Source organism: Ailuropoda melanoleuca, chromosome 11, assembly GCF_002007445.2.
Source record: "Ailuropoda melanoleuca isolate Jingjing chromosome 11, ASM200744v2, whole genome shotgun sequence".
Classification (NCBI taxonomy): domain Eukaryota; kingdom Metazoa; phylum Chordata; class Mammalia; order Carnivora; family Ursidae; genus Ailuropoda; species Ailuropoda melanoleuca.
The window spans coordinates 99297020-99311831 of NC_048228.1; the positions used below are offsets into that span (position 1 = coordinate 99297020).

General features: G+C 45.2%; 1 protein-coding gene across 4 annotated transcripts in view; it reads right to left on the bottom strand.

The window, feature by feature from the left end:
* The window catches only part of BST1 (bone marrow stromal cell antigen 1), a 32927-nt gene that overhangs the window by 16374 nt on the left and 1741 nt on the right, over positions 1-14812 (bottom strand). For all 4 annotated transcript variants that reach the window (XM_034672091.1, XM_034672090.1, XM_034672093.1 and 1 more), the window contains exons 2-7: positions 14571-14700; positions 12974-13109; positions 9925-10007; positions 6979-7055; positions 6308-6400; positions 3283-3369 (exon numbers count right to left, since the gene is read on the bottom strand). In XM_034672091.1, the coding sequence (XP_034527982.1) occupies positions 3283-3369; positions 6308-6400; positions 6979-7055; positions 9925-10007; positions 12974-13109; positions 14571-14700 (606 nt within the window). The remainder of the gene's footprint in view (positions 1-3282; positions 3370-6307; positions 6401-6978; positions 7056-9924; positions 10008-12973; positions 13110-14570; positions 14701-14812) is intronic.

Genomic DNA, 14812 nt, shown 5'->3' on the forward strand with positions numbered 1-14812 from the left:
TGTGGGGCTCGATCCCAGGACCCTGGGATCATGACCTGAGCCGAAGGTAGCCGTTTAACCGACTGAGCCACCCAGGCGCCCCCATACAAACTTTCTTTTTAAAAATATTAGCCAGCATTTATTGAGCACTTACTATGTACCAAGAAATCTGATTATGGATTTTACATAGACCATGTCAATGAATCCTCTCAAGGACCAAATGGAGCAGGTATTACCATCTCCAATAGACAGCTGCGAACACTGATCAGAGTGTCTTGCCCAAGTACACACAGTAGCAGTTGTGGAGCTGAACTTGAACATTGCAGGCTCACGCCAGAGCCCAAGCATGGGACCACGTCCCTAAGGATGGACAGTCTTGCTTGGAAAATCCTCTTGATGAGGTCTTTGGCCCTAAAGTTGGATTTGAAGTGCACGGGTGATGGCTAGTGCCCAGGTTTCAGCAAAGAAGCTGTACCGGTAGGCAGCTCTGCGCAGTAGAGGGAAAAGATGCAGAGTGCCAGGAGGGCAGGGAAAGCAGGAGTGAAGAGAGGAGCTGGGAGGGGGGCGGGTGGATCAGTCAGTTAAGTGTCTGCCTTTGGCTCAGGTCATGATCCCAGGCTGCTGGGATCAAGCCCCACATTGGTCTCCTTGCTCAGCTCCTCTCTGCCTGTGCTTCCCCTGCTTGTACTCTCTCTCTCTCTGACAAATAAATAAAAAATCTTAAAAAAAAAAAATAGAGGAGCCGGGCAGCTGTGGCACACAGGGCACTAAGGAGGAGGCAGGCCAATGGGGCTCTCTCCTGGCCAGGTGGCTGGAAGGGACTTTGGAAAAGCAGAAAATATGTTGTTCACTGTATGGCTCCCCAGGACTCACCTACTCTCTGGTAAAGTCTACACTGTGCAGTTATTTGTTATGAGAATATTTTGTTGTTTCTGTTTTCTGCCCCTCCCCACCCTCAAAGTCATTGGGTTTCACGGAGTCTGGCTCAATACAGAGCTCACAGAAATCAACCAGGAGGCAAGAGAGGCTCTGAAAAGAGAAGACCCGGATAAAATGTGCAAGAATCTTGGGGAGAACTCCTGACGGCCACAGGACAGAGGACCGTGTCACCTGAATTTTGTGGGGCAAGAGGTTGTCAGTTACACCTCAGCTGGAGTTCAGTGTGTTAACCATGGTCACTCTCCCATGGTGAGCCTCTCGTTATCTCCTCCGTGCTCCCAGGAGCTTTACAAAACCCCAGATGAACACCAGATCCCACGGGCAGTAAAGAAGTGGGAGAGGGGGAGCTGAGCCAGGCTTGCCAGGGAAGAGCCCTTAAGGGCAGCACAGGTGGGGACAACAGTAGAGCAAGTGAAAGCAGGCTGAGTCCCTGGGGACAGCCGTGAGCAGGGAAGGAGACCTGGGCTCTGGCCTCAGTCACCACACTTGACCTGATGACATACAAAGACAGCCTCCTCGAAGGAGTTCCTGGGCCAAAGCAAAGTGGTCCTAAATGCGGAATTTTTAGGCACAATTTTCTCCATCATTGAGCTGCTTTGGCAAAGAACTGCCTTTTAAGACAGATTTATGAAAATCTGGTGCTTTCTTGTGGTGATAAGCACGCGGTGTTGTACTGAAATGTGGAATCACTATATTGTTCACCTGAAACTAGTATTGCACTGTATGTTAACTAACTGGAATTTGAATAAAGACTTGAAAAAATAAAATAAAATCCGGTGCTTGAAGAAAGGAAGGGTCCTATAGTAGAAAGAAAAAAGCATCCTTCAAAGCCATACAATGCTGGGTTCCAAAGTCAGCTCTGTCACTGAGTGGTGACCTTGGAAAACTTACTTAATCTCTCTGACCCTTAATTTACCCATCCACGGAAAAGGGATATTTATATAAAGCTTAACAACAGACACAAGGAATCTAAGACAAGTCTAGAGAGAGGTTACTATTGTGGGCAGGCAGGAAGGCCGAAAGGGAGGGTGAGGGGAGACTCAGCCGCTGGGTTATGTTGTTTCTCGATCCAACATGTGTGTGTTGAACTTGGGAAAATTCATCCCACTGCGTACTTATGATTGGTGCATTTTCCTGTACATAGCCGATAGTTCCCCAAAACACTATTTGCTTTGTTTTGTTTTTAATAGAGGGTGGTAACACCTCACTTTTGAGTTTCCTGAGAGCATTTACAGTAACAGATGAGTACATTGGTACAGCACCAAGCTGTGGAGAACAGCTCTGAGGGGCTCTTATCTGGTGAAATGGGGGGGGGGGGACCAACCCATATTTCCAGTGGGCTTTGCTCACAGAGCTAATGAGAAGGCCCAGTGCAGCAGAGCCAGCCGATGGTGTGAGGGCTGGACAAGACTGCAGATGGAATTTCCACTCTGCCACACCTACGAATTTTCAGGAAAGCCACTAAGTCCTTGCAATGTTGCACTTCCACCCCAAGGAATCAAGCAGAGCGGCAGACTTAAGCACTGAGGCAGAGAAAAGCAGGAAGCAGCAAGGTAAGGAGTTCCCAGTGCAGGAGAGGGTTTTTAGCTGTACTAGGGTTTTAGCCAAGCTTATCGAAATTTCTAAGACTCGGGTGCCTGGGTGGCTCAGGTGGTTGAGCATCCAACTCTTGGTTTCGGTTCAGGTGGTGATCTCAGGGTCGTGAGATCGAGCCTGGAGTCAGGCTTCTTACTCGGTGTGGAGTCTGCTTGAGATTTTTCCCTCTACCTCTCTATCTGCCCCTCTCCCACCACTCGTGCACACCGCCCCATCGCGCGCGCGCTCTCTCTCTCTCCCCAAAATAAATAAGTAAAATCTTAAATTGCCAAGAATCAGGAAAGCCCTCAGGCAACACTTGTTATAAGTACCTAGAGTACTTAGCCCATAATGTGCTCGATCAATGGTAGCCGTTATTATTTTCCTATGCATCTCCCTGTAAGCATCTCATACAAACCCACCCTAGCACCTATCTTGGGCAAGGATCCGTGGCATCCAAGGATGCAGGGACCACGGTGCCTGTTCTCAGGTTACTCACCTGCCAGAAGCAAGCAAGGGGAAACAGGACATGTACATACACACACACCCTAAAGGGTTTCTATTTGTCCTTGAAGCATCTTTGAAAAGGGCTCTGGACAAAAGTGGGTGGGACCCTAGCAGAGCCCTGGCCAGAAGGGACTCCCAGCCCTCACACCCCAGAAGACACAGCCCAGAAGACACAGTCCTGTGGCCTTAGGGCTGATCCCAGCAGAACACATTCACACTCTTGTCGTCCAAACTCACTGCTCCACCTTTGAAACCGCACACTGATTATGATAGACCACCTACGGGTGATCGTTAATACAGCTGTACTGAAAACCCATTTTCCTCAGTCTGTCTTCCAGGGTTTTCACACTGCCTTCTCCACAGGAGTCCCTAAAATATAAAAGCATATAAGTAAGATTAAAGGAGGAGAAAAAGGGAAGCTGTTTCTGGGTGAATTAAAATTTCCCATGACCACGTGTTTCCTGGGTTATTCTCCTCTCTGGGAGAATATGCGGAAGTAACCCCCAAAACTGCCGCTTGCGGGGAAACCCGCAGCATCCCAGGAGGGGATGCGCTGAGGACAAGGTTTGCGGGTCCAGCGCACTGGGAGGACCTGCTCTGGCGCATGCGCAGTGTGCCCCAGAGCCCTCGCCATCAACACACCTCAGTGACGCGCCCCAGGCCAACACAGTGCTGCCAGCTTGTTCACCAGACAGTGTGTTAGGCCAGGCTTTAAATGAAAACAAGAACATACAAATCAAAAATTATCAAAAAATGCAAATAAACACAAGGAAAAATAAATCACCCCAATTGCTTATCACTAGGGCTAAGTGCTGCTGACATTTTGGTGTATAGCCTTCAAAACGTTTGAAATACATTCATTCCCACGAGACTTTTAAAATATAATAAGCTTCTAGCTGTCCAGTGCATTTTGTATTCTGCTTTGGCCCATGTCTGTGTGCGTATATATGTATGCATATGCATACATATACACTTCTCTGCTGTTATTTTTAAATTCCTGTATGGTCTCCCTTACATAATCAGAACATGATTCAGAAAAGCAGCCCCCACTTGTTGATGACCAAGGCTGATTCCTATATTTTGATGTCACACTAAAACTACCCTTCATTTTCAAACACATCCTTAATTCTTTGTTTTCTTAGCCTAAAATCCTGGAAGTAGGTTTTCAGGCACTAGCGTTTTGCAGCAATGTAAGGCTCCTTAATAGTGTTAAAGCACAAAAGTTCTACTGAGTAAATCTGAAAATCTAATTGGCTTTATTCAAGGATTCAGGAATAAAGCGGCATCCCTCCCAGTAAACAGGCAGGCAGCTCTGAGAAGTCCTTGGAAATGGAAGGCTTTGTAAGGTCAGGAGGGTGTGACAAGGAAGTTATTAGCAAAAGAAAGGAAAGGATTATTGCAGGCTGGCTCTTCTCTTTGTGGGAAGGGAGAGGCCAGTATTCAGTGTACAGATGACCTCACTACTGCTGATAAGAAAATTTCAGATGGACTGTTTAAAGATCACATTTCTGGGAGAGGTTGAAGCTTGGTTTCCTATTGTGGGGAGAAATGACTCCATTTGGGACCCACTGTTACTTTTTTTATTGTTACGGAAGTACAGTTTGATATACAAGGTGACATTAATTGGGCCTGTTGTTTCTTTTCCAATAACAGGCAGTGCTAAATTGCACCCTCTGCCGCCCACCCCGTCACGGTGTGAGTATTCATTTCCCCACTCCCCCATCCACTGGGCGTCCTGCCTCCTGTGGCCATAATTCAGTGGGGTCAAACAGCACGGATACAGCGTCCTCACTGTAACACTAACAGAGAGGAAGTATACAGAATGGAAATGAGGGATTGGAGGATGTTTTCACAAAAGAAGTGGAATTCTAGGCATTACAGGAACAACGAGGGCCAAGTGTTGAGTGACACCTTGTTTTAGAACCTAGCCAAAATCTGGGATGAAGTCCTTCTCCAGGACAAGCTCACTACTGAGAATTTTTTAGAAAACAATGACGTGGAGGTTTCAGGACACCTGGATATAGAAGTCAATAGATTAGTGTACTTTTTTTTTTTTTTTTTAATAATGGCAGCTAAAACAATGCTAACCACAATCAGGTATCAGCCTTACTGTTTTTAGGTCTTGGTCTGTAAGGTGGTATTTTCCCCCCTAAAATCTGAGCAGTTCAGGACCCCTTACTTCCTTAGCTCAGGACCCATAACTCCACTCTGTGGCACAAACATACAACCACGTGCTCTGGGCCCTTTTATCGTCTCCTCTGTAGCAGACATGTTGGTCCAAGAAAACGTTGAATTGCAATTTCCTTATCTCACTAAAGATAGGTTCAAAGGGCAAGCTCTCTCTGACAGAAACATTAAAACGACAAGCAAGTGTAATTTCTAGACAAAGAGCAACTTCCCACAGAAAGAAGAAAAATAATATACACTGTTTTTTGTGCAACATAAGTATAATTTGTCTTCCGGGAAGAGAAAGGCAGATCCTGGTATTACTATGTAGTAAGTCGTTTGCAGGCTTCATCTCTTGTTTAAGAGACAGGAAAAAATAATCCTTCATTACACGGTGAGTCTTAGAGGGTTCTAGAGGCCTGAAATGGGGAAGTTGCTAAGATTCTCCCAAAACATACTCACTGGGGTTAGCAATACTTTTCATCAATGCTCTGAAGAGCAAGGCCCCAGCTGGCCTTTGAAGAAGCCTGACATGGCTGAACTTGAACCAGGCTGGGCCTCCTTGGCTTGTCTCTGAATCATCTGGGTTTACGTGTCTTATCTTCCCTTTTTTTCCAGCAATGCTCCTCACTGATGAGAAGAATGAAGTCAGGCTTGCCTTTATATAAACTCAAGTGGTTTTCCAGAAAATATGGATCTTAACAGTTTCCTTGGCCAGTTATCTGAGGCACAGTTGTGGAAACGGTTGTTCTCTGAGAATAAAGTCTTTATTACATAGTCCTTGGGTCAATTCTGAGAACACCTGCTGGCGGCTTTCAAGCAACCAGGAGGAGAAACAGGCTTTGACCCACACAAATATACAAGGACCTTTCCTATCCAGTGCTACCCAGGTAGCTCAGAAAGGAACCCCATTTTCCTTGGCTGAGAATAGTAACTGAATAAAAGAGGTCTTTTCTCTGGGCTCGGGACTGGTTAGTGGCATTTCCAAAAAGTCAAGACTTTGTCTTTCTTTACCCATGACATTTGAAACAGAGAACAGTGTTGTTTTCCAAAAAATGAAAATGTGAAACGGGTTTCACTATATCTTATTCAAGAGCAGCATGTTTGCACAATTACCATCACCAGTAACACTTTGACTTACACTTTTGGTCTTCCGATATCATGCATAACCCAGACCTCAATTCGTGTGATTTTATCTTTCTGGAAATAGGGAATTTCAAAATCTGCAAAAAAACTGAGAAACACGAAAGACATGTTTTTAAAAAGATTTTTTAAAATTTGTTTATTTAGAGAGAAACCGAGAGAGTAAGTGAGCACGTGGGGGGCAAAGGAAGAGGGAGAGAGAGAATCTCAAGCAGACTCCACACGGAGCGTGGAGCCCTATGCAGAGCTCTATCTCACGACCCTGAGATCACCACCTGAGACGAAATCAAGAGTCAGACGCTTAACTGACTGAGCCAGCCAGGCGCCCCGATATTTCTCAGAGTCCTAAAGCAATAGGATATTTTTCTCATTTCATTGGTAGGTGATTTACACATTACTTTTGTTGGAAAACTTTCAGGGTATTCGGTGGGGGTGTTTTTGGCTTTTATTTTTAGGTTACTTATTTCATTCAGGCATTCATTAGCTATTAACCATAGAGATGCAGTCATGGCTCTGACCTCCAGGTCATTCCACTGTTTTGCTTTCCTGGAATTTACAAAAGCAAGCATTATGCTGGTAATTAAGACAGTTTTCTTAAGCTTCCATTTGAAAAAACTAAATAAACGTTTTGGCATTCTTTGTTGTGTTTGTTGATGCTGGTTTTCTTACCCTTTATCGGGATAGGCTCCTGCTGGTTCTGAACCATTCAGCATGACATGGATCACCCCAGAACTATCTCTTGAATACTGTAAGAAGAAACAAGAATTTTGAGTAAATTAATACATGTTATTTTTCAGCTGCAAAATGAGCAACTTCTTAAAATTGACATTCCTCAGTGTGAGCAAGAATGTACTAAATTTGGTATTTCATGCAGCTGGTAGGGATGCAACTGCTTTAGAACGCAAATTGCTTTGAAATGTCAAAAATGCATAGACTCTGTGATTCCATGGCTGGGAATCTACTCCAGGAAAACCATGTGAAATGATCAGTTTCCAGCATTGTATCAGCTGGAATAGACTAAAGTATGCCGCCAAACAAAATCACAGTGGCTTTAAACAACAAAGATTTATTCCATGCTCACATGACATATCTTTATCCCAAGTCCACTGGGGTTTTGTTCCCTATGTCCTCGCTCTGGGACCTAAGCTGACGAAGAGTCCCAACTTGCAAAGTCGTTGATTGTCAGGGAAGGGAGAAGGGGACAGTGGCAAATCACAGACCAGTTCTGAGACATTTCCACCCAGAGATCATACACACTCCCTCTCACATCTCATTGGCAAGTTACAAGAAGTCACAAGCAAGTAACGTCAACGGGCAGGGGAACGCAAACCACGTGTGCAGAAGATAAGCCAGACATATTTTGTAAACAGCTCTAAGGACCATCACAAGCATCGTGCACAAAGGTGTGTACAGCAGCATTGTTTGTAAGCCATTTAAAATAGTCAACAACAAAGGAGCGGCAAGTAACCCATAGTACCGAAGTGTCTGAAATATTAGCCAGCCATTAATAAAACTGCAAAAGATTTGCAAACGCAGAGGAAGAACGGATATGTAAAGCAAAACGCAATATTAGGAAGACAAAGCACGAGCTCTACTACGCTAAAAATAAATGGGCAAAAGTCTGGGAACATTAGTCAACCCCCCAAAATTCCCAAGGAAGAGATAGATCCAGAGACATTCCCAAATCCCCACTTTATAATGCTACCGGAACATACAATTTCCCTGATGAAAGGTTTATACTGGAGTGAGGTGGGGGGCTGGGGAGGCAAGTGGCACTGAGATAGCCACGACTGGACTTAGTGACGCCCACGCCGGCGGCAGCAAAGCAACAATACACATCGTGTCGTGCATGTCTCGGGGTGCTGCAAAGACTCAGTACTAACGGTCGCAGGCAAATCCACAAATGCGAGGTCTGAAGACCGCCATGCCAAAGGAGTTGCCTTCGGGCAGTAGGCACAGACGAGATTAATTTCTTTATCTGTATTTTCTGTTATTTGTCACTTTTGATCGTGAGCAGCTATTACATTGATAAGAAACAAATGTGATAAAAAATGCATGCAGATACAATGAGGCTCTATGATGTAGTGCCTGAAAAATTTGCTCTCCCGCTCCTCCACGTATTAGCTCTGGAAGAAGTCTACTTAATCAGTTGAACAGAAAGAAAATACAAAAATTTAAAAAATAAGCCTGCTTAAGTTTCTTGATCTCTTTGTGCCTCATTTTTCCTATCTGTAAAACAGGGGTCATAAGGGTCCCTAACTTCACAGGATTGGTGTAAAGATTAAATCATTTAAAATAATAATTATTGGGGCACCTGGGTGGCTCAGTCGGTTAAGCATCCGACTCTTGGTTTCAGCTCAGGTCATGATCTCAAGGTCATGGGATCGAGTCCCGTGGGAGGCTCTGATTCTCAGCGCAGAGTCTGCTTGAGAGTCTCTCCCTCTGCCCCTCTCCCCACTCATGTGCATGCTCTCTCTATCTCTCTAAAATGAATAAATTTTTAAAATCTTTAAAAAAATAAATAAAAATTAATTAACCAAAATAATAATTACTAACATGTGTTGAATACTTCTCTGCTACAGTTCAGACCGTCTCATCACTAAACTGCCTCTCCTTGTGCACAGACTATCCAGCATATTCTAAGGGCTCATAAAATGTGGGCATGATTCTGAGCTCCTTTCCGAGAATGTCGACATTGCCCCTGAGTTGTGGTTATGATCCCACATTCAGGTGATGATGCCCCCGTAGCCTCCATGAGGGGCTCTGGCAGCCCAGTGCTCATGGAGTGGAGTCTCCACTGGAAATGGAGCCCCCGGGTAGTGAGCATAAATGGGGTGCTCCCACTGGAGCAGCAGGAGAGCTCAGGAATAAGCAGTGACTTATTATAAGCCGGCCCCCTGTCCCGCTCCAAACCACACTGTGGAAGAGGATTTAACCAAAGCCATCTCACTCTGATCAACAAGGGACCCACTGGACCCCTGCGGATCCAGAATGGGACAAAAGGGACATGGACAGCCCCGAAAGGGAGTTGTTGGTGGTGGGTGACAGGACCCTGAAGTCAATACGGCTAACATTTAATAGACTGTCACCGTCCCTGGTGGCTGTGTTCTCCGAGGAATAGACCTTCGGTAAGGAGCCATTTCTGTGTCTCCAGTTTACCTTCCCCTCACCTGTTACCCACTACCTCCTATCACCTCCTCTATCATGACTAGCAGTCTTGGGGACATTTCTGACCCCCACATCTGGATTTCAGATGTCCCAGGGTCTCACATAAAACAGGGGCCACCCCATTTTACATAGCAAGCAAAATCGCATTGATTCCAAATACTCAGAGCAGCCAGAACATGACAGTACTAATAGTGCCTGTGCTATACCCGCATCTACACCAGCACTCACGCATGTGTGAGCCGTGCCAGGTGCTGCATGATTTAGGTCCTTAAGCCCTCACACCATTATGGAGCAGACAGAGCGAATCAGAATGTGGCGACCATGGACAGAAAGAGAGGCTCAGGGACGTTAAGTCATGACCTGACGGCCCTGTCTCTGAACCCTTCTATCCTATGTTCGTGGGGGCCCATGTGTGCTCAGCCTCCCAGCCGTCCTTCCCAAGCTCACCTGCATAGACGCCCTTCTCCAGAAAGAATCCACGGCGTTGTTTTCACAATCTTCTGATGAAGGGCAGGACTGGTAATCGAGTCCTGAGGGGAAAATGGACAAACGTGTTTCATTCCAAATATTGGATCAGAGAAGAATTAATTTAAAATATTCGCTGCCCCACAAAACCTACTTAGCCTGTGTTTACAAGTCTGACGTTCACAGTTCTGCCTACCCAATCCACAAAGAACCCAATCTCTGATAGAAAGGCAGGTGTCATTTTGCTCCGCACAAATATGAGGAAGGCAGTGGGCTACTGAGTGAGGCTGCCATCTACCAAGCATCAGATGCTAGCTCGGCGATTTCTTTACTGAGGGTCCAGTGAAGTGATTAAAAAAACATCTTTGCTCTGTTGGGTGAAGTGCCTTCTCCAGTGAGCCCTGGTCTTGGAAGTAAATACAACAAAAATACACCAAGAAAGTGATAGTCCTTAGCCAGAAAACAGAAATTTTGTGACATTTAAAATAAAGTGTTAACATGTATTACATTTTAAAATTCTTTTTTTTTTTAAAGATTTTATTTATTTATTTGACAGAGATAGACAGCCAGCGAGAGAGGGAACACAAGCAGGGGGAGCGGGAGAGGAAGAAGCAGGCTCACAGAGGAGGAGCCTGATGTGGGGCTCCATCCCAGAACGCCGGGATCACACCCTGAGCCGAAGGCAGATGCTTAACCGCTGTACCACCCAGGCGCCCCTACATTTTAAAAATTCTAACGACAGGGGTGCCTGGGTGACTCAATCGGTTAAGTGTCTGCCTTAGGCTCAAGTCATGATCCCAGGGTCCTGGGATGGAGCCCCATGTCAGGGTCCCTGCTCAGAGGGGAGCTGGCTTCTCCCTCCCTCTCTCCCTCCGCCGCTCCCCCTGCTTGTGCACTCTCTCTCTCAAATAAATAAATAAATTCTTTAAAATAAATAAGTAAATAAAAATAAAAAAAATAAAAATTCTAATGATAGAATTCAGCAGCCATATAATGAGACTTGTCCCCCATTTACTCTGTAAAAAGGGAGAAAGAGCTCATTGACAAGCTCTTCCAGGGAGAACCAAAAAGGGCAAAATGTATATGTCTGAAGGGAAATATGGGGAGTTTCCAGGCTCCCTGAGGGCCCATCACCCTCCAAGCATCTGTATTCACAAACTCAGAAGCCCTCTGAACCCCACCACGGGTTTTATGATATTTCATTAGGCAGACACGATTGATTAAATCATTGCCTTTGTGATTAACTCAATCTCCAGCCGCTCCTTCCTTCCTGGAGGACAGGGATGGGGCCCAAACTCACAGGCTCTAATCCGATTTTCCTTGGTCTTTGTGGTGACCAGCCCGCATGTGAAGCTATCTAGCGACCCCTAACCACTAGCCATGTCATGATCACACAAAAGACACTCTTGTTACTCCTCACATTCTCAGGGTTTTAGGAGCCGTGTGCCAGGAACTGGGGACAACAACTGAGTATTTGTGATTATACCATACTCTCCTTTCCTTCATATTCTTTTTCTCATACTCCACACATCCCTGCTGCAGGATAATCAGACAGACTTCCGGGTCACTGTCTATTGGATGAATGACATGTCCACTGACCTGAACCCTGCAATTTTCCCATCTCTCTCCCAGTGAAAGCCCCGTGCTGTCTGGCCCTCCTTTATTCCTCTAGCCTCAAAGCCTACTACTTTTCTCTTTTCTTATTGATGTCCTTGCTGTTCCTTAAATATGTCAGATACACTTCTGCCTCAGGGCCTTTGCACTTGCTGTCCCCTTTCTCAGGAAATATTCTTCCTCAACTCCTTCAGATCTTTGCTCAAATAGCTTCTCAGCGAGGCTTCCTCTGGACACCAATGTAAACCTGCAACACTGTCCTCCCTCTTCCTCACCCTTCCAGCACTTCCTACCCTCTTTTCCTGATTTGTTTCTCTCTGTAGCCCATGTAATCTTACGGCAGACTATTTGATTTGCCTGTGTCTTGTCTTATCTCCCCACCTGTAATGTAAGGCTGGAGTATTATTTTCCTGTTTTATTCTCTGCTGTGTTCCCAGTACCTAGAGGCACAGAGTAGGCACTCTACAGCTCGTAGTTGGATAAATGAATGAATGGAAGAGGATACACAGAATGGAGCTTAGGCTAACTTTTAAAGTGACTCCAATACCCAGGCAGGAGGAATCTCCAGTTTTCATGAAGGGAACACCTCCTCCCACTTCCTTTCCTGATCACGCTTCAAAACTCATTGAGAACAAACAGCTGCTGGGAAGCTTCCTGGATACCTGGCCTAGGCTGGTGACTGTGCTACTGCTTAGGTCTGGCCTTTCCTGCATCAGAGCACAGCATGCAGGGAAATGCTCCTCACAAGGCTATAAGCCCGCTGAGGATGGGGACTGCTATATCTCCAGCTCTCCGAAGGCTCTGGATACATGAGGAGAGTTCTTACTACCATCAGGCCAGCCCTTGCGACTTTCGCTGTGATTTTAATCTCAAACTATCTTCTGGTACTTGGAGTGGCATTTAAGGGCACAGGCTTCAGATCCATCAGAAGAGGCTTAACTACTGGCCCTACTCCTTTGAGTGATTTAACCTCCCCAAACTTCAGTTTCCCCTTCTGGAAAATGAGAATGATGAGGCCGGGCTGGGCAGGGTTGGGAGCACACGTTCTTGAGTCGGACAGTCCGACTCTGCCGCTTCCTAGCTGTTCACTCCTCAGCAAGTTTCTTAACCTTGCTGTGCCTCAGTTTCCTTATTTATCACAACAGGGATTAGGAGAGGACCTATCTCTTGGGGCTGCTGCAGAGATTAAACTAGTTAATATATGTCAAGGGCTTAAAGAGTACTCAGCAAAAGATAAGTAAGTGCTTTCTCTCTAGTATTGTTTTTATTAATTATTATTATTATCACCTACCTCAGAGGATTTGGGGGGAATCAAATGAGATGAATGCATAGGAAAGCATTTAGCACAAATGGCAAATGCACAGATCGACTTAACCAGGAGCTCTTACTTTCCTGGTGATTTGTCCGGAAGTCTTACCGGAGCCATTTTCCTGTCGACACCAGCTCAGAAAATCGCCAATCCTCCCATACAGAACATTGCACAGAGGCATCAAGCGATGGCCACTCTCTGTATAGCTCATGACAAGGAGGTGGTTGTTTTCCCAGAACAAGGACTAAGGAGAAACAGACACAAAATAACATGAAAATGAAATCAAAGCAGATTTATTTTTCAGCCAGGCAGTGCATTTCTTATTCCGGTCTGACTTGCCCCACAACACTTGAACTTTCTTTATCTTTGTCTTTCTTTACCCGTTCAAGGAGTGCCATGATCTGTCCTCCCATCATTCCAAGCGTGTCATGCACACATTAACAAAGTACTTTCCCAGTAGTAATTACAGGTATTAATCTCTGGATTTAAAAAGAGATCAAAGGACCTGGGTTCGAATCCTGACCCTGTCATACACTAGATGTGTGATCTTGAGCAAGGCATGTCATAGCCCTGTGCCTCAGTTTCCACATCTGGAAAATGGGGAGCATGAGCCCTTTCTCTTCTTCCATAGCTGTGTTCAGGATGATACGTCACCACAAAAAGCATTTTGGAGAGTGTGAAGTGCCTCAGAAATATGTTACTTTTATATTGTATTTTACAGTTTCCACTCTACTGCTACAGTGTCTTCAGACAACCGTAATACAAATAACAATATCCCTCTCAGGATCTCATCAGACCCTCAGGAGTCCAACTGGGCTATGCTTAGCCTTGAAGCTTCCCGAGGGCAGGGGCTGTTTTGTTCCCCATTGCAAGCATCCTCAAGCCTTAGCACTAGGTCCAACACTCGGCAGGAGCTCAGTAACAACTTACTGAGTTCATCAACTAGCACCAAAATCTATGAAAGAGAACAAAATTTAGGGTTCTTCATTTTACTGGCAGGGAGGCAGTGAGATTCAAAATGCAACATATTCTTAAAAATCATTATTTTCAATCTATTATGTCTCTGAACCTTTCAGCTCCATTTACAAATGTAAAAAAACACAATGTTAAGATTTTTTCATTTGTAAACATCAATGTTACGTGATTTTACAATGAAAAATCAGGTTAAGAATTATGTTGTTGAGAAACCAAATGAAGCTATCTGGCTTCCTTTAAACTTTTTCTAAGCAAGCATTTTATGTAGATTTTCTCATTTATTTTCATTTTATTAGAACACAGACATGTGGTTTTCTTAAAGAAATTGGTACTGAATGGATAGAAGCTTAAGGTCCCTTAAAAGGAGGGACGGGTCTTCTGGGAAGATACTGGGGTTAAGGGTCTTCTGAGTCACTCAAAAGTTCAGGCCTTTGGGGCCAGATAGGACAACGTTACTCAGCACTGGCTGGAGGAAGAGGGCAGGAGAGAGGTGTGGCAAGGTCCTATCATAGTGATTCCCACACAGACTTGTTGATGTAGGACAGTTCCTTCTGCCCAGACAGGCAGGAGACCCAGAATTACCACTGGAGACAAAGATGCCTTCCCACCAGAGAGCTCAGGTGAGTTTGCTGCTTGATTTTTGGGGGAGACTGAAACAGGCGCCTGCAGGGTCGCAGACACCTGACCCATGCACCCTCTCTCTTGACAGAGACAGAGAGGAATGTTTTACCTTGTCTCGGGGAATGGAATGTCTGGAGAGGTTAATAAACAGGTCGTAGTCTGAGGGAAATACGGAACAAGGATCCTTCCGCAGCAGCACCATTCTAAAGGCCTCCCAGAGAGCTGTGCAGTTCTTGTCCCTGTACGGCAGCACACGTGAAAAAAAGAAGAAAAAACAACACATCATGAGGTGTTGTGAAGTATCGCCATTTCTCTCTAAGTACTCCAACAGCTTTCCGGGCAATTTTGCCA